The sequence below is a fragment of the Chiloscyllium punctatum genome, chromosome 2 (genome assembly GCF_047496795.1).
Source record: "Chiloscyllium punctatum isolate Juve2018m chromosome 2, sChiPun1.3, whole genome shotgun sequence".
NCBI classification, from domain to species: domain Eukaryota; kingdom Metazoa; phylum Chordata; class Chondrichthyes; order Orectolobiformes; family Hemiscylliidae; genus Chiloscyllium; species Chiloscyllium punctatum.
In genome coordinates this window covers 128350790-128375705 of record NC_092740.1, presented here as the reverse complement: position 1 = coordinate 128375705, position 24916 = coordinate 128350790, and the positions used below count along the sequence as shown (strand labels likewise).

At 40.8% G+C, this 24916-nt stretch overlaps 1 protein-coding gene across 1 annotated transcript in view; it reads left to right on the top strand.

Annotated features, from left to right (window-relative positions):
- Positions 1 to 24916, top strand: part of pgm5 (phosphoglucomutase 5) — a 175745-nt gene that overhangs the window by 127548 nt on the left and 23281 nt on the right. Inside the window, exons 8-9 of the mRNA XM_072588634.1 lie at positions 20869 to 21004; positions 21501 to 21684. Of these exons, the coding sequence (XP_072444735.1) occupies positions 20869 to 21004; positions 21501 to 21684 (320 nt within the window). The remainder of the gene's footprint in view (positions 1 to 20868; positions 21005 to 21500; positions 21685 to 24916) is intronic.

Below are 24916 nucleotides of genomic sequence, written 5' to 3'. Positions count from 1 at the left end.
CTCTATTTGTAAATGAATGCTTTATGTCAAGACCAACACAAGGCTTCAAACACTCTTTGCGTCCTTGGTTTCAGATTGATGTATTGTAGCAAAGTCGCAACCTTTTCATTGACCACTCATTCCCTTGTTGGTATTGTACTCACTGTGAATCCAGTAAGTTACTACAGAGGAGGCAACCTGTCCATTTTCACCAAGCCTTCACATCAATTGCACAGCATGCCAATTGTTCGCTTTTTAAACCATGTCTTTGTTTATTAGCATTTCAAAAAATAAATTAGCTCCCACATCCATATCAACCAGTCAGATCATCGTAAAGATGAGCTGAACAAAGAACAAAGAATACAGCACAGGAATGGGCCCTTTGGCCTATCAAGCCTGCAATACTCATGATACCTTTCTCAACCAAAAACCTTTTGCCTGGATGCAGTCCATTTCCCTCTATTCCCTGTCTATTTGTGTATCTGTCACATTGCTTCTTAAACACCTCCTCTGGCTACATTTTTGAGACACTAACCACCCTGGTGTAAAACTCATGCCTGTCACACCTCCTTTAAATGTATCCCCATTTACCTCATACCTCTGTCCCCTAGTAATTGACCTTTCTACCCTGGGAAAAAAGACTCCAACTATCTATTCCATCCATGTCTCTCATTATTTTGCAAGCTTCTTTCAAGTTGCCCCTCATCATCCGATGTTCAAGTGAAAACAGAGTTTGTTCAATCTCTCATAGCTAATACTCACCAAACTAGGCAACATCCTGGTAAATCTTTTCTGTATCCCCCTCCTCCAAAGCCTCCACATCCTTCAGGTGGTGTGGTGACCAGAATTCTACACAATATTCCAAATATAGCCTAACTAAAGTTCTATAAAGCTGAAACATGACTTGTTCAGCCCCAAACAATGAAAGCAAGCATGCCGTAGGCCTTCTTGACACCATTTCTACTTGTGTTGCCACTTTCAGGGATATGTGGACCCTAATGTCCAGATTCCTCCATCTGTTGAAGATACTAAGGGTAGTCATTTACTGTGTACTGTTCTCCTGCATTAGATCTTTCAAAATGTCTTACAGATTGTTCTGCTATTACGCCACAGTTGTGTTCCTCTGCAACCTCGTGCTATAGAAAATTGCGCTGTAGAAGATTGCTAATAGAAAACTGCTATATCTGTTCAGCAGAAAGTTTGCCTTATCCAAACAACATCCACAATTCATCAATCTCATTATAGCCAATTCACACTGATGAATCATGTGTTATAGCAGAACAACTGTACCTCGCATTTGTCCAGATTAAATTGCGCATGCCATTTCTCTACCTACATCTCCAGTATATCTATATCCTACTGTATTCTTTGGCAATCCTCCTCACTATCCACAGCTCCCCCAAGCTTTATGTAATCTGCAAACTTATTAATCAGACCACTTACTTTATCCTCCGAATCATTTATATATATTTTAAACAACAGGGGTCCTGGCACTGGTCACTGTGGAACACCACTGGTCACAAATCTCCAGTCAGAGAATTATCTGTCCACTGCTATTCTCTGTTTTCCATGACCAAGCCAGTTCTGTATCCATGTTATCAACTCACAGTGGATCCCACGTGACTTCAAATTCTGTGTCAACCTGTCATGAGGGCCTAGCTAAAATCCAGATAGACAACATTTACCATCCTGCCCTCACCAATCATCTTTGTCAGTTCCTCAAAAAACTCAATCAAATTTGTCAGACACGACCTCTCCTGCTCAAAGCCATGTTTCCTAACACTAATAAGCCCATATTTCTCCAAATGTGAAGAAATCCTGTTCGCAAGAAGCCTCCCCAGTTATTTTCCTACTCTCAACATAAATCTTGTCAGTCTATAAATTCCTGGATAATCCCTATTGCCCTTAAACAAAGGAACAGCATTGTTTATTCACCAGTCCTTTAGGACCTCATCTGTGACTAAAGAGAATGCAAATATCTCATTCAAGACCCCAGCAATTTCCTCCCTGGGCTCCCTCAGCATTCTGGGATAGAATGTCAGGTTCTTGTGCCCCTTTAAGCTTTCCTAACTTGTTGTTTAAGTTCTTTGCTATTGTCTTTATATTCCTCGAGTGCTCTGTCTATCTTCAGTTTCCTAAATTCATACGCCTCATTTTTCTTTCTGACTAAGCTCACAATTTCTCTTGTCATCAAAGATTCCCAAATCTTGCTATCCTTAACTTTCATTTTCATAGTCCTGAACTCTAATCAACTGGTCTTTAAAAGATTCCCTCATAACATATGTAGATTTACCCTCAAACAAACAGTTCCTGCCAAATGTTGTTGTAGTTAACCTTCTCCCAATTTAGAACTTTCACCCAAGGACTACTGTTATACTTATCCATAAGTAACTTGAAATTTATAGAATTATGATCACTGTTCCCAAAATGCTCTCCCATTAAAACTTGATCATCTGACCAAGTTTAGTTCTCAATATCAGGTCTAGCACGGCCTGTTCCCTAGTTAGGCTATTTACATATTGCTTCAAGAAATCCTCCTGGATGTACCTAACAAATTCACCTTCCAAGTCAAGCCCCTGATACTAAGGGAGGCCCAGTCAATGTGTGGGAAGTTAAAATCACCCACTACAACGACCCTGTTATTTTCTAATTTTTCCATAATCCATCCACCTCTTTACCCCTCTTTCTCCTGCTAGCTGTTGGGAACCCTATAGTACAAATCAATCAAAATGATTGCACCCTTTCTATTCCTGAGCTCTACCCAAATGGTCTCGTTAGATGAGCCCTCCAAGTGTCCTCGCTCAGTACAGCTTTGATATTCTCCCTTATCAGTAACACAACTCCCCCACCTCTTTTGCATCCCTCTCTACCTTGCCTGAAACATCAAATCCTGGAACATTAAGCTGCCATTATTGTCCCTCTCGCAACCAAGTCTCTGTAAGAGCTGCAGCATCATAGATATATGAAATAGTCCTAGCTGTAAATTCATTGGCCTTACCTTTCATACTCCTAAGCATTTAAACAAATGCACTTCAGACTGCAAATCCTGCTGTTTTCAGTCACTTCTCCCTGTCTGTTCTTCCTCTTAGCTTTACTGGCTTTAGTCTCTAACTCCTCCCCTGACATTTCACTTGCTGATCTACTGCTCTGGCTGAAGCCTATCCAATCACCGAGACAGCAGGGCCACAGCCAGTTGGGTGTTCTTTCTCCCAAAGCTTGTTGTTTCGAAAATGTGAGATCAATTTCCTTTCTAACATGAGTGAGTGTCTTCCATTATCTGTGCTTGCATGTAGCACTCACCCACTTAACTCAGTTATACGTGACAAATATGTTCCTAAATTGCAACTTTTGAATGTTCTGTGAGCTCGAGTTTCTTTGAAACTTCTGTCCATAAATCATTTTGATGGCACTGGGAGGCAAGAGACCGTTATATGCCAGCCAGCATGGGGAAGCTGTTCACCTCGGGCAACTGCTTTCCTTTTGGGCAATGAAGGCTGTTTCAGGACGTGAATACATTAACCGACTTTTAGAGAGAGTTGATGCGATGACTGATTTTATTTGATGCATTTTGTTTCTAAGTTTCTGAGTTTTTACTTAGTGACTAAAAACAGCAGGATTTGCAGTCTGAAGTGCATTTGTTTAAATGCTTAGGAGTATGAAAGGTAAGGCCGATGAATTTACAGCTAGGACTATTACATATATCTATGATGCTGCAGCTCTTACAGTTAACTCCAAAAGGAACACCAACTAGGGTGTCCTGGGGGAGAAATGCCTTATAGAAAATAGATTTCATTACATACCAGCTCTTTAAGTAAAAAAAAACTCGCATTTCCTTTGCAGCTTTCATGACTTCACTATTAATGGAGCAAACTGAGGGAGGATGTTTATTCATTTCAGGCAGGATTGAGAGCTGTTGATGTTATTTGGAGCATTTATTGAAAAATAAATATCCACCTGCTAAATTGGGCTGAATGAAAGAGCATGAATCAACCTATGTTCAAGACAGCCTGACTTTTGCCTCATGAGATAGATAGACAGACATTATATGTGCAGGGACAATAACTCAGGTTGTTTCAATGTACTTCACAGTCAATGAAGGACTGTTGAAATGTGATCACTGTTGTAACCTGGGAAATGCAACACTCAGTTTGCACACAGCTTTCTTCCCCAATTAGCAACATAATATGACTCGATCATCTATTTTAATGATATTCTTTGAGATTTGGATATCACCCATTGTTGAGAAACCTCTTTTACTTATAGAGTTGTACAGCATGGAAACAGACACTTCCATCCAACTTGTCTGCATTAGCCAGACATCCCAATCTGACCTAGTCCCATTTGCCAGCATTTGGCCCATTTTCCTCTAAACCCTTCCTATACATATACCCAACCAGAGGCCTTTTAACCTTTATGGGTCAGAGCATCGAATATAGGCGTTGGGAGATCATGCTGTGGCTTGGTTCGGCCACTTTTGGAATATTGCGTACAATCCGATTGGAAGGATGTGAAACTTGAAAGGGTTCAGAAAAGATTTACAAGGATGTTGCCAGGTTTAAAGAATTTGAGCTATAGGGAGAGGCTGAATAGACTAGAGCTGTTTTCCCTGGAATGTTGGAGACTGAGGGGTGACCTTATAGAGATTTATAAAATCATGAGGGAAATGGATAGGATAACTAGACAAAGTCTTTTCCCTGGGGTGGGGGGAATCCAGAAATAGAGGGCATAGGTTTAGAGTGAGAGGGTGAAGACTGAAAGGGGACCTAATGGGCAAATTTTTCACACAGAGGTGAGTGTATGGAATGAACTGCCAGAGGAAGTGGTGGCAGCTGATACAATTACAACATTTAAAAAGCATCTGGATGAGTATATGAATAGGAAGGGTTTAGAGGGATATGGGCCAAGTGCTGGCAAATGGGATTAGATTCATTTAGGATATTTGGTCGCATGGATGAGTTGGACTGAAGAGTCCAATTTCTGTGCTGTACATCTCTATGACTCTATAAATATTGCAATTGTATCTGTCTCCACCATTTCACCACAAATACCAATCTCTGTTTGAAAAAGTTATTCCTCAGGTCCATTTAAAATCTTTCCCCTCTTACCTTAAACCCACGCCATCTAGTTTTGGACTCCCCCTAGGAGAGAGACTTTGACTATTTAATATCTATGCCTGTCATAATTTTATAGAAGTCTATAGTGTTACCGTTCAGCCTTCAGTGCTCCAGGGAGAAAGCCCAGCCCAATAACTCAAACCCTTCAGTCCCAGCAGCATCCCTACAAATCTTTCTGTACTCTCCCAAGTTTAACAACATCTATTTCTCCAAGATGATGCGATTGTATCTTTATCTTCACAATAAGTCAGTTTAACATCTCATCTAAAATATCGCACCTCCAGCAATGTAGTGCTCTCTCAGTACTGCCCATCTGACAATGCAGCATTCCTTCTAAGATGCCCCACTGCCAGTGCACCATTCCCTCAGTACTGCACAGGGTGTGTCTGCATAGTCTGTGTACTCAAGTTTCTGGAGTATGACTTGAATCTGCACGTTTCTGACTCAGAGGGAAAAATTAGCCATGTATTCAGCCTGGGAATATTAATTATTTCAAGCTCATGGCTCAAAATTTAAGATCTAAGCTAATTTATTGTTGAGGTGTCAGTTTTATGAGGTAATGTCACTTCTTGCTAATTGTTTAAGTGTGTGGAAAAAGATCAGTTATCCTCGGAAGAGAGAAGGTCATTCAACCCTTCAAACCTGTTCTGTCATTCAGTTAGATCCTGGGTGGTTGTACATTAATCTCATCTACCTGCCTTGCTTTCCCAACATTGACTGATGAGAAAATATCAATTTCAGTTTTGAAATTTTCAATTGACCTCTTGCCAAGTTTTTTTTGTTTTGTAAGGTGAAGGTAAATTCCAGATTTCCACTACCTTTTGTGTGAAGAAGTGCTTTTTCTCATCAGCTGTAATGAGGCTGGATCTAATTCTAAATTTATTCCTCTTTGTTCTGGTCCAGAATGGTCCATCTACCCTAAGAAATTCTGTAAACACTAAATTAATGCAATTTCTAATCATCTAACTTCAATGATATGCATGATTGTTCTATGTAGCCTGTTCTCACTTTAATCCTTTTAGTCCTAGTATTATTCTGGTGAATTTAGCTTTCAAGGTCAATATTATGCAACCATAGATGGTTAAAGTTATACAAACACTCTTCATTTTTGATGTGTTTAAACAACTTGTTTTTAGTTTTCTTTGTCTGCAAAATGAATACTCTTCCTTCTAGCCTTCTTCAGTTTAAAGAGCTATCACTGACAATTGTGATCCTGTTCTGATTGGCAAATAGGAGTTTTTACTGCAGGGGAGCGAGTCAGTGCTATGGATAGCTCTGCTAAATAGTTTCCTAATCTTTAATCTAAGTGAGTGGCCTGGACTTGGCATTTACTAACTTCAAAATGCAATCTGGCCTCATTCAAAAGGTCACCCTCTCAATATGGTTATGTGGTCCCCTGAATGCTGTACAATATTCCAGAGTGATCCCAGGAGCATTACTGAACACAAACTTACCAACACGACAGACATGAGGAGACAGATGAAGGAGTGTCTCAAAGGAGGAGAGACAAGTGGAGAGATTTCAGGAAGGAGTAGGCACCATGTCAGCCATTGAGAATATTTAATCACCATGTTGTCAGACTGTGAGCCAAACTCAGTCAGTATGGACTGCCTGGATCCTGAAATTGGAACTGGTTTTGTGAACAATTTTAATATTTCGTTTGTAAAAATGCTCAGATATTGCCTTTACAACAGACCGGATATAAATTACTGAAAGACATTCTTTCAGAACTAATTAAACTGATTAGAGAACTACTGTCTTGAAATACAAACCTGTTCCTGTTAGTTAATTATGTGTTGCGATACATTCTTGATATAACAAAAATGTGAAGTAAGAGAGTTACATAAAATATGCTGAGAATAATTTGCTCACAGCTGAGCAGTACACATCTGGTCTTGATCCAAATGTTTGTGACATCTCTAAGGAACACTGCCTGAAACAGATGTTGAACAATAACAAAGGAATATTTTGTGCACACTGAAAAACCCACAGTAGAATCCAGATTTACAACATTGGACTTGGGAATAGGAGTAGGCTATTGAACGCCTTTTAAACTTGGTCCTCTATTTGATAAGGTCAGAGATGAGTGAATTTTTATTCACTCCTGGGATGTGGGGTGCCACTGGCTGACCAACATTGAGGGCTTTTGCCCGAAATGTCGATTTCGAAGCTACTTGGATGCTGCCTGAACTGCTGTGCTCTTCCAGCACCACTAATCCAGAACAACATTTATTACCTGTCCATTGTTGCTCTTGAGGTCATGGTGAGGTGTCTTCTTTACCCGCTGCAGTCCACATGCTGTAGGTAGACCCACAATGATGTTGACAAGAGAATTTCAGGATTTCGACCCGGCAATACTGACGGAAAGGTGATATATATATACTTCCATGTCTGGATGATTAGTGACTTGGAGGGGACCTAGCAGGTGGTATGTTCCCATGTATCTGCTACTTTTATCCTTTTACATGGAAGTGATCACGGGCTCAGAAAATGCTGTCTAATGATTTTTTTTGTGAGTTTCTGCAGTACATTTTGTAGGTATGCTGCTACTGAACATTGGTGGTGGAGAGTGGTGGATGCATGTGGATGTAGTGCTAATCAAGCAGGCTGCTTTGTCCTGGATGATGTCAAACATCTTGAGTGTTTTTGGAGCTGCAAGTTGGGAGTATTCCATCACACTCTTGACGTAGAGTCGTAGAGATGTACAGCATGGAAACAGACCCTTCGGTCCAACCCATCCATGCTGACCAGATATCCCAACCCAATCTAGTCCCACCTGCCAGCACCTGCCCATATCCCTCCAAACCCTTCCTATTCATATACCCATCCAAATGCCTCTTAAATGTTGCAATTGTACCAGCCTCCACCACATCCTCTGGCAGCTCATTCCATACACGTACCACCCTCTGCATGAAAAAGTTGCCCCTTAGGTCTCTTTTATATCTTTCCCCTCTCCCCCTAAACCTATGCCCTCGTGTTCTGGACTCCCCGAGCCCACGGAAAAGACTTTGTCTATTTACCCTATCCATGCCCCTCATAATTTTGTAAACCTCTATAGCCTCCGATGCTCCAGGGAAAACAGCCCCAGCCTGTTCAGCCTTTCCCTATAGCTCAAATCTTCCAAACCTGGCAACATCCTTGTAAATCTTTTCTGAACCCTTTCAAGTTTTACAACATCTTTCCGATAGGAAGGAGACTAGAATTGCACGCAATATTCCAACAGTGGCCTAACCAATGTCCCATATAGCTGCAACACGACCTCCCAACTCCTGTACTCAATACTCTGACCAATAAAAGAAAGCATACCAAATGCCTTCTTCACTATCCTATCTACCTTCGACTCCACTTTCAAGGAGCTATGAATCTGCACTCCAAGGTCTCTTTGTTCAGCAACACTACCTAGGACCATACCATGAAGTGTATATGTCCTGCTAAGATTTGCTTTCCCAAAATGCAGCACCTCGCATTTGTCTGGATTAAACTCCATCTGCCACGTCTGAGCCCATTGGCCCATCTGGTCCAGGTCCTGTTTTAATCTGAGATAACCCTCTTTGCTGTCCTACTACACCTCCAATTTTGGTGTCATCTGCAAACTTACTAACTGTACCTCTTATGCACGCATCCAAATCATTTATATAAATGACGAAAAGTAGAGGACCCAGCACCGATCCTTGTGGCACTCCACTGGTCACAGGCCTCCAGTTTGAAAAACAACCCTCCACCACCACCCTCTGTCTTCTACCTTTGAGCCAGTTCTGTATCCAAATGGCTAGTTCTCCGTGTATTCCGTGAGATCTAACTATGCTAATCAGTCTCCCATGAGGAACCTTGTTGAATGCCTAACTGAAGTCCATATAGGTCACATCTACTGCTCTGCCCTCATAAATCCTCTTTGTTACTTCCTCAAAAAACTTAATCAAGTTTGTGAGACATGATTTCCCACTCACAAAGCCATGTTGACTATCTCTAATCAGTCCTTGCCTTTCCAAAAACATGTACATCCTGTCCCTCAGGATTCCCTCCAACAACTTGCCCACCACCGACATCAGGCTCACTGGTCTAAAGTTACCATCCTTCTTAAACAGTGGCACCATGTTAGCCAACCTCCAGTCTTCCGACACATCACCTGTGAATATCGATGATACAAATCTCTCAACAAGAGGCCCAGCAATCACTTCTCTAGCTTCCCACAGGGTTCTCGGGTACACCTGATCAGGTCCTGGGGATTTATCCACCTTTATGCATTTCAAGACATCCAGCACTTCCTCCTCTGTAATTTGGACATTTTGTATGCCTTGTAGATGGTGGATAGGTTTCGGAAGACAAGAGGTGAGTTATTCACTGCAATATTCCTAGCCTCTGACCTGCTCTTGAAGCCATTGTATTTTTATGGCAAGTCTAGTTGAGTTGCTGGTCACTGATAATACAGGGATGTTGATAGTGGGAGATTCAGTGATAGTAACACCATTGAACCAATGGGCAGTGGTTAGGTTGTCTCTTATTGGAAATAGTCATTGTGTAGTATTTGTGTGGCATGAATATTACTTGCTACTTGTCAGTCCAAGCCTGATTATTGTCCAGTTCTTGCTGAATTTGAACATGGACTGCTTCAGTATCTAAGGAGTCATGAATGGTGCTGAATGTTGTGCAGCCATCCCAACTTCTAAGTTAATAATGAAGGAAAAGTCATTGAAACAATGAGGATAGTTGGGGCTAGGACACCACCCCGAGGTACTCCTACAGAGATGTCATGAAGCTGAGATGATTGACTTCTATCATCCATGACCATTTTCCTATATGCCAGGAATGGCTCAAACCAGCAGAGAGTATGCCCCCTGATGCCCATTGATTCAAGTTTTGCTGGGGCTACTGCCAGACTTGGTTAAATGCAGCCTTGATATCAAGGGCTGTCACTCTCACCTCAACTCTGGAATTCAGCTCTTTCATACATTTTTGAACCAAAGCTATAATGAGGTCAGAAGCTGAGAGGCCCTGGCGGAACCCAATCTGGGCGCCACTGAGCAGGTTATTGCTGAGCAGGTTATTGCTGTTGATGACACCTTTCATCATTTTACTGATGATTTAGAGTGGACTCACTGGCCATTAATTGGCTGGGTTGAATTAATCCTGGTTTTTGCATACAGAAATTACCTGGGCAATTTTCCATAGCGTTGGGTAGATCCAGTGTTACAACTGTACTGGGACAGTTTGGCTAGGAGTACAGCAAGTTCTGGGACACAAGTCTTCGGTGCTATTGCCAGAATGTTTTCAGAGTCCAAAGCCTTTGCATTATCTAGTGCCTTCAACTAATAATTTTTATCATGTGGAGTGAATCAAATTGGCTGAAGACTGGCATCTGTGATACTGAAGGAGGAGGCCAAGATGGATCTTCCATTCGGCACTTCTGGCTGAGATTGCTGCCAATGCTTCAGCCTTATCTTTTGCACTGATGTCTCCTGTCTGCCTCCCATTAGCCTGGACTATCCTGACTGTCAAAAGTCCACATGTTCAAATTGTATATTTCTGAAATAGGCAAAAATGTTGGTGAGTGTGTCACATGATCCAAGCGATTATTACCCATGGATTCATGTGTGCACATGTCAATGTTAGAATAAAGTTGACATTACCTAAAGATATTACTTATTAAAAACCCAAAGTCCTACATGATCTTTCAGGTGGAAATAAAAGACTAATTCTAAGAAGGGAAAGGGAGTTCTCTCTAGTTTCCTAAATTAGTATTTGTCCCTCAATCAAAATGAGTAAAAAAGCAGATTTCACGCTCCTTATCTTGCTGATGCTTGTAGAGTTTTCTGCACACAAATTGGCTACCAACTTTCTCTATATTTCAAGTGTCTAAGCTTCACTAGCTTTAAAGTCATACAAGTATGCTGACAATGTGAAAGGGATGACTGAAATGCACATTTTTGTTTTTATACTATAAAGCACATTTTTTAAAAAATGTAAGGAAGCAAAAGTTCAGCTACAAGACTCTTTCAATGTGTGAGAACAAGTTGAAACGAAGTATATAAGTATCACAAAAATAACTTTTTCTTAGTCATTTGGAGGTTGTGTTCCTACCTGGCAAGACCAATTTTTATTACCCATTCTTATTCAACTCAATGACTTGCTGGACCAATTCAGAGGACAGTTGCATTGCTGTGGGTCTGAGGTCTCTGAAAAACAAGAAATGGGTAAAGTTAAAAGTCACACAACACCAGGTTATAGTCCAACAGGAATATTTGAAAGCACTAGCTTTTGGAGCCCTGCTCTTTCTTCAGGAGCATCTGATGAAGGAGCAGCACTAGATGTGATAGTTTCATGATCACCATAACTGGGCTGATTTTTTTCACTTCACATTTGGTACTTAACTAAAATCAAATTCTCCAGTTGCTAAGGTGGGATTTGAACTCAGGGGCCGGGTTTTACAGATTTCTGAGGTCCCAGCAATCCACTGCCATCAGCTTAAAAAGAGGGTGCTGCTCTTGACCACTGTGGATGTCCCACAGCAATTTGACATTGGAAGTAATGTTAATGGAAGATGTTGGTGTTTGATACCTCTGATGTACCCAAAAGAGTTCCTCCTCCTTCCCTTGTTCATCATCAACACATGCCACTTTCTGAGTTTGATGTATCACACAGGCTTCCCATTGCTGTGGGTGGCAGAGGGATGAGGCCCTTAAAGTGAAGGTTAATTTGCCAGTTAAGTCTCTCAGTAGACCCAAGAGCTATGGTGTTGTATGACACCTACCCTTCCAGCAGTAAAATGTATGACAGGCAGTGGTCAGGAAGGTGAAAGGCCACCAGTTTTATGTGTACACTGTCTTTAAGAGAATTCACTTCTAAGGATTCCATGTGCGCATACAATTTTACAACTCTGCCTGACAATTAGTCTGCTTTGGGTTTCCATGCAGGTCATGCCGAAATGAAATAGTTGCTGCAATGTCTGCTTCATAACTTACAACATATTTTATTGTTTTAAATAAACTAGCCCATGGACATAATCACTCTCTCATGATCAAATGATTATTCAACTGTTACCATTAAAATGACAACTGCAACCTTCAAATCTGGCAGCAGGGGTGTTTAAACTGAAACTTCTACCTCTCTAGATCATTAGTCCAGGCCTCAAGATTCATTAATGAGGTAACATAACCATGATGCTCCTATACCTGATGAACAGTAGATGCTTATTTAATTGAGATATCAAGAGCATACATAAGGAGTCATGCTAAATCTACATAAATCTGTTCACCTGCGCAATGACAAAGGGGGAAATCGTGCACACCATAACTGTGATTTCTAATAAGTGTGTATTCAAGTAAAGCTCTAGCCATGCTAATAACATGGAGATGTTTGTCTACTGTGTCACAATCTGCATAATCTTATTTTAAGGTGGATGCCAAAGGATGACAAACTACTGTTCTGATTAATCAATCAGAAGAGATTTATTAAAATAGACAGTAATAAGATGCTTTAGTTTTGAGGATAGACGAGGAACACTGGGACAATATTTAGTGTTTTAGCCCCTCAAACCTGTTCCATCATTCACATAAATAAGGGATGATTTGTCCTTTAACTCTATCTACCAACCCCGGTTCTATAATTTGGAATTATGGCTTAATTGGCTGCAGTTTCTTTTCAATCAGAGGTTATGGACTCATGTTCCATTCCAGGACTTAAGCAAAACAATCTAAGCTTATGCTCAAGTACTGAGAGAATAACACATGGTCAGAAACACAATCTTTTGGATGCAATACTAAATTGATGTCTCATTTACCCTCTCAATGTAAAATATCCTGTGGCACTATTTTGAAGAACAACTAGGGAGCTATCCCAGCATCATGGACAATAGTTGTCCCTAAATCAATAGAGTATCTAGCTATTCTCACATTGTTATTTGTGGGATCTTGTGTTATGACACTGTTAAACTTCATAAAAAACACTTGCTTGCCTGTAATTTGCTTTGGGACAACCAGTGGATGTAAAAGGTGCTATGTAAATGTATTTATGTCCTTATCCAGCAGTATTTTGTCTCTGTTATAAGGTCTTTTACGAGGCATAATATCATTTTTCTGCTTTATAAGCTCTGTGAAGCTTTTTGGGATTGTGAAAACCTTGGACCCAGAACCAGTACAGCATGAAAAAAAATTGTGATTCCTTTAAAAAAAACTATTGAACCTGTAATTGATATGTGAAAATATTTCACCAATTCCAAAGAAGTGAATTGTTAATTTTTTTTGAAGAATAGGAAATACTGTTCCATGTGATCTGGGAGCTCTTAACCTTGGAGTAAACTTAATAGACAGGTGAACTCCCAAAGGAGAGCTACAAGCTGTGGAGCTGGAGGGTGAAGGCAATCAGTGCATAGATGCAGGAACGTCAAAGGCAAACAAAGAAGCTTCTATTGGAAAGAAGATAGGAGAGCTGCAGGGAGAAAGTGATCAAGACATAGGTGCAAACATAAAACGAAAGCAACCAGAGACAGAAGAGATGTGTTCATTGAATTCTTGAGAAGAGAAAAATCTCATTTCTCTCAAATGTGGTCACTTTTAATGTTTAAAGGGAAAAGAAGCTATTTGAGACACTCTGCAAGCTAGTTAGGTCTGGAACCTGAAGAGCTGTGGGGATAGCTTGGTGACACTAATGGGCTCATGTTTTGCTGGAAGTGGTAGCCAAACAATGAACCAGGGTCCTACTTGTTGGTCAGTTGAAAATAAATTCAGAAAAGCTGCATCATTTGGTGCTGCCATGACCTGAAGGAAGGAGTGTTCATTGAAGTGTGCCTTCATAATCATACCCAAAACCATGGGGTGAAAGCTGTTTGAATGGGCTCTTGACCTACTCTGTGTGAAGAAAGAATAGTACATTGTTGAATCGTGTAGTTATGTAAGATGATTTGAAGGAGCCAGTGTTTCACAGGGGTGGACAAAGTTAAAAAAACACACAACACCAGGTTATAGCCCAACAGGTTTACTTGGAAGCACTATCTTTTGGACAACCACCTGATGAAGGAGCAGCGCTCCGAAAGCGAGTGCTTCCAAATAAACCTGTTGGACTATCGCCTGGTGTTGTGTGATTTTTAATGTTATGTAAGATGTATACGCTGAAGGAAAATGCTCGCAGTTGATGTTTCCTTGTTGTATTAAAGATTTAAATTAATCTTTTATTTGAAGCATCATTCTTCTGTTAATCCATGTTGAATTTGCATTAGTTTTTTTTCTGTTAAAGTAAAAAGTTGCAAAAAACTGAAATGTGATGACTAATTGCATCATTAGGAGGTCATTTGACAAATTTTGTTAGTTTGGCTAATAGTTCCCCCACATGGATTAAAACAGGATGTTAATATCCTTGAGATGTTAATGGTGCAATTTAAACCAAGTTTCTGTACAAACATGGGAGGGCCCATCTTTCAGTACTGACATTCTGCAATGATACCAAGATTTTTAAAAGGTTATTGTTGCAGTATTACTGATAGAATTATGATCCAGTGTTATGTCTTTATTTCTTCATTTATTTTATCATGGGATTCTCAAAGACATGGATCTGGTGCCCCAAATGACCTTACTAATTCCTGTGCTGCTTTGACAAAGAGTGAACAATGGCCCTTCTGACACCATGAGACCAATGAGATGATTGAAAGAGATATAGTATTGAACTAAGGATGTAACCAGAACTTTCCTGATTTTGTTTCATAGCACATGGCCAAGTGCCTATCACACCCTACTCATAAAGAGCAGCTTGGCTCACATTGTAACTTCACTTTCTGATATTATATTAAGGCTGGGTACCATTTGAAATACAGTATTCCAAAACAACAATGAAAAGCTTGAGTCTCAGATTTTTCACTCATTGGTGTCCCCCATCAAGCTTAACACTGGATCCAGAATCATTCAAAATCTGTTTGTTGGACCCATATTGGAATTTTAAAAAAATAACATTTACTCTGTTTTTCTACCCTTTAGTTTCTGATGGCTGAGTATTAATTACTGCAGTAATGCAAGGCCATGTTTTCTAAATGACCACTTCTCACTTTACACATTTGGAGGATTTAGTTCCCAGTTCAGCAATACCTTAATTTTAAATTTGTTTACAAGTTTATCCTTGGCTGGTTTTGTACCTTCGGTATCTCGGTAATCTTCTTAATCCTCAGCAGACTCCAGGATCTGCATACTCTTCCAATTCTATCAGATCTGTTGAGCATCCCCAAGTTAAAATGCTTCATCATTAGCTGCGTAGGCAGCTAGAGTTTGGAGTTCCCTCAACTTTTTCTCCATCTCTTGCTACCCCGTCTCATCTTTTGTAATATTTCTTAAAAGCTACCTTGTTGACCAACCTTTCATTGACCTCTCCTAATATTTTCATATGTGACTCAGCCACAATTTTGTTTTATCTGATTATGCCCCTGTGGAGCCACTTTTAGGCATTTTAAAGGCACTACATAAGTGAAAGCTATTGTTGTTGAGAGCAGATACATCACAAACTTTGACATTAAGTAGTGTTTACACTTTGCATTTAAAGTTGATGAAGGACCCTGAGTGATTTCTATCTCATTTCCCCCATGAGAAAAGCATGCTGGAGCATCCCTGACCATTACAGGTACAATACTGGATATACACAATAAACATATTATTCTGAATGCAAGCCTTGGATTGTGAAGGTTAAAACATTCTCTTCCATTGCCACACATGCTACAAAAATCTGTGAAGTTAAAGCTGGATGTTGGAATTAGAATCTGACAAGACAGGGGCCTTTTGGAGATCGCTGGGAAGTGGGTAGTAGGTAGAGGTGGATGTCATCGTGTAAAGTTGACTAAATGTAGAGCAAGGCAGAAGTGGTTACTGCAGATGCTGGAGATTAACATCACTCTAACCTTGACTCTAAATGTAGAGCAATATTTAAACAACAACAAGTACATTAATATAGCACTTTTTCAAATGGTAAGACATTATTTGCAGGACCAATATCAACAGTGAACTAATAAGGAGATATTAGGACAGACAACGAGATGTTTGCTCAAAGAGGTAGACTTTTAAGAAGAATCAGAAAGGAGGAGAGAGAGAGGGAGAGAAAAGTCGAGAGATACAGGCAGAATTCCAGAATTTAGGTTTAGCAAGCTGAGAACATAACTGTCAGCGGTGAAGTAATTTAAATCAGGGATTGGTGCCAATTAGGTAATACAAATTCAATTAAACATTGTTTCAACAGAATGTGCTTTGTCTTTCACTTATCCACGCAAAGCTGATGTTGGAATTGCTGTTGTCCATATATCTAAAAGCCTGGGATAAATATTTGGGCAGTGCTCATTTAGCAGAATCACTTTGCAGATCTTGATATCTCCCTGACAGGCTAAAAGGGTTTCTTCAAAGTCTGCGGCTATAAAAGGATAGAAGTTTCCTTAATGAGCTACTGAGGAGACTGCTTCTCTGGCATCGAGCCAGTGCCTTGACAGCACAGTTTAAAAACTCTTCCATTTTTGTCAGAATGCTTACAGCTTGCCGGTTTTGCAAATGGCAAAGTACTGATGTCATGATGTAAGCTTTGCAGCAGTGCAAACCAGCAAAGCAGCAGCTATTAAACAATTAAACAAATCGTCAGCCAGCAAGCCGCAATGAGCGAATACTGTAATTACATATAATTAGATCTGATACAAAGACATTGGACCAATCAAACACACTTTCATCACAGATTTCATCTGATCTACTATACTGATGTATTCTCATCTCCTAAGGAACGGTTCCACAGCAACATTCCCTGCTCCTCAGTAATCAATCATAGCTTTTTAAACTTCATCCATTAGCCCACAATTTAGCCTACAATTTAATATAGTTCCCACAAACTTTTAGACGTGAATGTCCCAAACTCAGACCTTAGTGGCTTTATATTTCATAAAGTCAGAAGCCACATGACACCAGACTATAGTCCAACAGGTTTATTTAAAATCACACACTTTTGGAGCTCTGCTCCTTTGTCGGGTGAAGTGACTTGGTGAAGGAGCAGCACTCCAAAAGCATGTGATTTTAAATAAACCTGTTGGACTATTACCTGGTGTCGTGTGTCTTCTGCCTTGGTTCACCCCAGTCCAACACTGGCGCCTCCACATCATGGCTTGCATTTCATAGGGCTTTGTAATTATCTGTCTGCACCTCTGATACAAAAACTAAGAGATTATACATATAAGGTGGTCACTAATAAATCCAACAGAGAATGAAGGAAAAGCTTCCTTATCCATATAGTGGTGAGAATCTGGACCTCACTACCACAGGGACTGGCTAGGGAGGCAATGGCCTAGTGGTATTATCGCTGGATTGTTAATCCAGAGACCCAGGTAATGTTCTGGGCGACCTGGGTTTGAATCCCATTACAGCAGATGGTGGAATTTGAATTCAATAAAAATCTGGAATTGAGAGTCTAATGATGACCGTGAATCCATTGTCAATTGTCGGAAAAACCCATCTCGTTCACTAATGTCCTTGAGGGAAGGAAAATGCCATCCTTGCCTGGTCTGGCCTCCATGTGACTCCAGACCCACAGTAATGTGGTTGACTTAATGCCCTTTGGGCTATTGGGGATGGGCAATAAATCTGGCCTAGCAGTGACACCCACCTCCCATGAATGATTTTAAAAGAAACACTGTAATGGAATTGAGAGGGAAGGTAGATAAACATATGAGGGAGAAGGGAATAGAAGGATATTGTGTGAGAGTCTCAGCTGCCCCTACCTTCTACATCTAAGATCACTTCCAGTGAGGATAACTGAAATGTTGTAGGTTTAGTCATTGTCCTGAGGACTCTGGGCACTCCACCAGTGAATGTCCTATGATCAGAGCCCATGGGAATGGTACTGACACTACCTTTTAGGCATGTCACTTTAGTACCTGAACTGACTCTCGCACCCACACTCTGTCCCCAGCTTGGTCACATTCTATCCTCAAAACTGCCTCTCTGACAGTGCAGCACTCCCTCAGTGGTGGCCTTTTGACAGTTCAGCATTCCCTCAGTATTGACCCTCTGTCTGTTCAGTGCTGCCTCAGTACTGTGCATTCCAAATGTATATTGCTCACTCAGGACTGACCCTCCAATAGTTCAGCACTGTCTCAACACTGACCTCTGCCACTTCTGTGTGCCTTCAGTACTGAAGGTCTAATGGTGTAACATTCTCTTGGCACTGACCTTCTGTTAGTGCAGCATTTCTTTAGCAGTAACACTCCATCAGTGCATGTTCTCTCACAACTGACACACCACAACTCCCTCAGTGGTGCTCTCTCAGTAGGGCAGCATGGTGGCTCAGTGGTTAGCACAGCTGCCTCACTGCGCCAGGGATCTGGGTTTGATTCCAGCCTTGGGCAACGGTCTGTGTGGAGTTTGCACATTCTCTCCATATCTGTGTGGGTTTCCTCTGAGTGCTCTGGTTTCCTCTCACAGTTCAAAGATGTGCAGGTTAGGTGAATTGGCCATGCTAAATTGCACATAGTGTTCAGGGATTTAGATTAGATTCCCTACAGTGTGGAAACAGGCCCTTCAGCCCAACCAGTCCACACCGACCCTCCGAAGAACAACCCACCCAGACCTGTTTCCCTCTGACTAATGCACTGCATCTCCCTGGCCTCTCTCCCCACCAATAGACACTCCTTAAAATCTATCTCTTCGACCAAGCATTTGGTCATGTGTCCTGATATCCCCTTATGTGGCTCAATGTAAATACTATTTGATCATACTCCTATGAATTGCCCTGGATCACTTTAGTAGGTTAAAGACACTATATAAATACAAGTTTTTGGTAGGATCAGTAAGTAACAAAACTGCAGCAGTTCAAGAAGGGACTGAGGGATGGCCATTTAATGCTGGTCTAGCCAGCAATACCCCCATCTCCTGCCCTTATCTAAGTACAATTTACAGTAGAAGATTTACCATTGCAATTCTTTTCACCAGGAGGCTCCAACTAAGAGCTAGAGTCTGTTTGTGGACAAGCAATTGTTAACAGATTTACGTTCACACAGTGAGGTTATTGTGGTCACATAGCTCAGTATTGGACAAAGCTGATCATATGCTTTCCAATGTAATAAATTGCCCTTGCCTATGCAAAATCAGCATTGCTGTAGTAAAACAGTGAATGCAAAATCAAGTCAAAGTCACCATGAACTGATTATTGTTGCTTGAAAAGCCTGTAACATCTTTCATGACTGTGAATTGACCAAGCATTGAATCATTCAGTAAAAGGACTAATGGAATGTTGCCTTTATCTCAAAGTTGAAAGACAAATGGGGAGAAGTGCTGTCAAGTAATGTGTTCAGTTCTTGCTCTAAACCACAGGAAGCATATGTTGACCTTATAAGGAGTGCATTGCAGATCCACAGTAATGATACCAGTACTAGAAGTGTTAATCAAATAAAAGGACATGTTGCAGAGACTAGGCTTGTATTCTCATCAATATAGGAGCCTGAGGATGGTCTTATCAAAAAATAAGAAACAGGAGCAGGAGTAGCCCATTTGAAACCATAATTCTGCTTAATGTTTCAATAAGATCATGGCTGATTTTCTATGTAAATTCTATCTTCCCACAATCATTCCTATATCCCTTAATTCCCACAATATCCAAACATGTATCAACTTGTAACTTGAATATATTCAACAACGACGCATCCACAGAGAAGTCTAAAAATTCTTGAATTTCTGATTGAAGTAATTGCTCCTTGTCTCAGTTTTAAGGGGTGAACCTCCCAGTCTGAGACTGTGGTCCCTGTGTCCTAGATTCCACAGCCAAGAGGAAACATGTCTCTGCATTTATCCTGTCAGGCCCCTTAAGAGTTTTATGATTGAGAGGCTTAACAGAAATAGGAATTTCATTGTGCCCACGACATACCTTCTGTGTGTCTGCTTCATTGTGCTCCCTCCCCCAGCAACCCACTGGCTTCTGCACCCCAGCCATCTTATTCTGGATCAAAATGTTAGAACCATCCATATTGCATTACAAATTTTAAAAAAGCTTCAGTTTGTTGCAGCAATGATTTCAATAATTAGAATAACCTAAAGATAATCTATGAATTATGTAATTTTCCTCTGAACCCAGCAACTCAAATGAGTACAGTGAAAAGTTTATAAGTCACCACTGACAACGTCATCTTAGATACAAGGTACTTAAATAGAAATAGTTCAGAACAAGGTCATGGGGGAGAAAAATTAAAAAAAATAAAGAAATGAAAAGTCCAGCAATATAGATTGTAGGAAAAATTTAGAAAATAGAAACAGAAAAGTTCAGAACAACTATCCTGCCTTGACTTTAAACAAAGAAGACATATTCCTTGTAGGAAATAACTGAATTGGGCATTATAGCAGATCATTCCTGATAGACATTGTTGTGAATTCCTCTGTCCAGCTGCTTGGCTAACCAGGATTTATGCTTGCAGAAAAATATTAATAACAGAAGTTTCCTCATGTGTTCTTTCTGGGTAAAACTCTTCAGAGACTCAGAATGAGAGAAGAGATGTAAAGAGCTTGGATTATACAGCAAGTTATTGTGATCGTCTGAAAGGGCAGTAGAAACAGGTTCAACAGCAATTTTTAAAAGGAAATCAGATAAATGTGGGAAGAGGAGAAATTTGCAGGGCTTTTGGTAAATATCAAGGCAATAGGTCTAATTAAGCATCTATTTCAAAGCGCCAGCACAGGCACAATGGGCTAAATAGCCAATGTCTCTGCCAATCGTTTGTATGTTCAAGGAACTCCAGTATGAAACCAGCTTTAGACATAAAACTCTTAAATTATTTTGTGTATCACAGGGTCTGATCACATTCGGGAGAAGGATGGTCTCTGGGCTGTCCTTGCGTGGTTGTCTATTATCGCAGCTCGAAAGCGGAGTGTGGAGGAGATTGTTAAGGAGCACTGGGCCCGCTTTGGTCGGAATTACTACTGCAGGTGAGCTCAGCATCCACTCTCGGAGACACCGGCTCATATTCCAACCTTGCAACTGAGGTCATTATTGTTCCATGTTAGACAGACTTATCCCTGAACTGTCAGTCACCATTCAGTTTCCTCTGTAACTCAGTTGGTTTGGGTTCTGAATCATTGGGACCGTTAACTAAATTAACGTTCTTTATACAATTGCACATTAACCCACCCCATTGTCCAGTGACCACACACCCGTAGTCACTGGATTAAAATCCAGGAACTCTCAAAGAAACAGTGCAGTTTCACCAAATGGTCTAAAGTTTAAGAAGCAGACTTAATGTTACCTACCCAAGGGACAACTAAAGATAAATACTAGCTTTTCTAATGATAGTAACGTTCCCAAATGTGAAATGAAAAGGAAATGATCTATAATCCTTTGATATTCCATTGCTCTTTTATTTCCTTTAATTTCACTGCTTTCCCCTCAGCTCCTTACCTGAACTTGCTTTTTGTTTATGCCTAGGTTTGATTATGAAGATATTGACCCACGAGCTGCCTACTATTTAATGAGGGACCTTGAAGCTGTCGTCACAGAACGATCATTCATAAACCAACAGTTCGCTGTTGGCAATCACAACTACACAGTGGAGAAAACTGAAAACTTTGAGTACACAGATCCCGTGGATGGCATCGTGACCAGGAACCAGGTGAGTGGTCAAGCTATTCTGTACTTATTCTCTTCATGGGACTAGTCAGCAGTGGTGAAGGAGTATTTTTTGCATTAACCCTAACAGAGAAAATTTGCATTTTTGCAATACTTTTCACAATCTCAAGACATACCAAGAGCCAATTGGCCTCCATAATAATGTATATCGATAGGATCCAATGTGCACATGACAAGATTCCACCAACAACGATCTTGATCATCACCAGGTAGTCAGTTTTCTGCCAATGTTGGTTGAGGATTAAATATTGGCTAGGATAGAGGGGAGAATCCCCTTGCAATTTTCCAAAACAGTGGCCATCCAGTCTATTAATGCAATTATGGAATGGTAACAGCCCAGAAAAAGATTATTCAGCCCATTGGGAGTTATCTATCTAGTCCCATTCTCCTATCTTCTCCCCAAAGCCATGTATATTCTTCCTTTTCAAGTAACAATCTAATTTCCTCTAGCATGCCTCAATTGAATTTGCCTCCATCACACTCTCAGGCAGGGTATTCCAGATCTCAGCAATTTGCTGCACGAGAAAGCTTTTCCTTGTGTCGCTGTCACTTCTTTTAGAGGTCTGCACCACAGCAAAAGGCCCTTCAGCCCATTGAAACTGTGCTGGACAAAAGCGACCTGACTGTCCTAATCCCATTTTCCAGCACTTGGCCCACAGCCTTGTATAACTTGGCATTCCAAGTGTATGCCTAAGTACTTCTTAAATGTTATGAAGGTTTATGCTTCTACCACCCTCTGAGTGAAAGCAAAGGTTTCCTCACATCCCCTCTAAACGTCCCTGCCCCTTACATTAAATCCATGCACCCTGGTCATTAATCCCTCCATTGATCCGTCCACCCTGTCTATGCCCGTCTACTTGGATAATCTTAATCATGTCTCCTCCGTCTCCTTTGCTGCAAGGAAAACAACCCCAGTCTATCCAATCTGTCTTTGAACTAAAACTCTCCCAGCACAGGCAACAAATAAAATAAATCTGCTCTGCTCTCTCTCCAATGCAATCCCATCCATCCTAGGATGTCGATTCCAGAACTGCACACAGTACTCCAGCTCTGGCCTAACTAATATTTTATACAGTTGCAGCATAAGCCCCCCCTGCTCTTAAACTCTCTGCTTTGGCTAATAAAGGAAAGTATCCCATGTGCCTTCTTAACCACCTTATCTACTATCCTGCTATTTTAAGGGACTGATGGACATGCATGTCAAGATCTCTCTGATCCTTGTCCTTCTCATGTATTTGCTTGTCTTATTTTTCCTGCCCAAGTGTGTTACTTCACACTTACTGAATTCCATTTGTCACTGATCAGCCCATCTATGACAAGCCAGTCTATATCCTCCTACAACCTATCCTCTTCATTATTTACCACTCTACCTATTTTCAAATCATCCATGAACTTACTGATCAGCCCTCCTCTATTCAAGCCTAAATCATTAATGTATAACACAAACAGTAAGGGCTCCAAATCTGATTCCTGTGGAACCCCATTGGACACAGGCCTCCAGTCATAAAAACATCCATCAACCATCACCCTCTGCTTCCTGCCACTCAGCCAATCATAAATCCAGTTTGTCAAGTTTCCTTGAATCCTAAGGTCTTTTACCTTTGCTACCAGTCTCCCATGTGGGACCTTATCAAAACCCTTGCTGAAGTCCAAGCAGCCTCTGTCAAATTCTTTAAAGACAAAAGAGGGAATGTTGTATTATGATAAGAAAGGGATGATCACCTTTTTGGGATTGTATTATAGAGCCCCCAATAGTCAGAGGGAAATTGAGAAACAAACTTGTAAGGAGATCTCAGCTATCTGTAAGAATAATAGGGTAGTTATGGTAGGGGATTTTAACTTTCCAAACATCGACTGGGACTGCCATCATGTTAAAGGTTTATATGGAGAGGAATTTCTTAAGTGTGTACAAGACAATTTTCTGATTCAGTACGTGGATGTACCTACTAGAGCAGGTGCAAAACGGAACTCAGGCAGGACAGGTAACTGAGGTGTCAGTGGGGGAGCACTTTGGGGCCAGTGACCATAATTCTATTCGTTTTAAAATAGTGATGGAAAAGGATAGACCAGATCTAAAAGTTGAAGTACTAAATTAGAGAAAGGCCAATTTTGACGGTATTTGGCAAGAACTTTTGAAAGCTGATTTGAGGCAGATGTTCACAGGTAAATGGATGACTGGAAAATGGGAAGCCTTCAGAAATGAGATAACAAGAATCCAGAGAAAGTACATTCCTGTCAGGGTGAAAGGGAAGGCTGGTAGTTATAGGGAATGCTGGATGACTAGAGAAATTGAGGGTTTGGTTAAGAAAAAGAAGGAAGCATATGTCAGATAGATCGAGTGAATCTTTAGAAAAAGAAGGAAGCATATGTCAGATAGATCGAGTGAATCTTTAGAAAAAGAAGGAAGCATATGTCAGATAGATCGAGTGAATCTTTAGAAGAATATAAAGAAAGTAGGAGTATACTTAAGAGGGAAAACAGGAGGGCAAAACGGGGGCATGAGATAGCTTTGGCAAATAGAATTAAGGAGAATCCAAAGGGTTTTTACAAATACATTAAAGACAAAAGGGTAACTAGGGAGAGAATACGGCCCCTCAAAAATCAGCAAGGCAGCCTTTGTGTGGAGCCACAGAAAATGGGGGAGATACTAAATGAATATTTTGCATCAGTATTTACTGTGGAAAAAGATATGGAAGATATAGACTGTAGGGAAATAGATGGTGAGATCTTGCAAAATGTCCAGATTACAGAGGAGGGAGTGCTGGATGTCTTGAAATGGTTAAAAGTGGATAAATCCCCAGGACCTGACCAGGTGTACCCGAGAACTCTGTGGGATGCTAGAGAAGTGATTGCTGGGCCTCTTGCTGAGATATTTGTGTCATCGATAGTCACAGGTGAGGTGCCGGAAGACTGGAGGTTGGCAAACGTGGTGCCACTGTTTAAGAAGGGCGATAAAGACAAGCCAGGGAACAATAGACTGGTGAGCCTGACCTGAGTGCTGGGCAAGTTGTTGGAGGGAATCCCGAGGGACAGGATGTACATGTATTTAGAAAGGCAAGGACTGATTCGGGATAGTCAACATGGCTTTGTGCGTGGGAAATCATGTCTCACAAACTTGATTGAGTTTTTTGAAGATGTAACAAAGAAGATTGATAAGGGCAGAGCAGTAGATGTGATCAATATGGACTTCAGTAAGGCTTTCGGCAAGGTTCCCC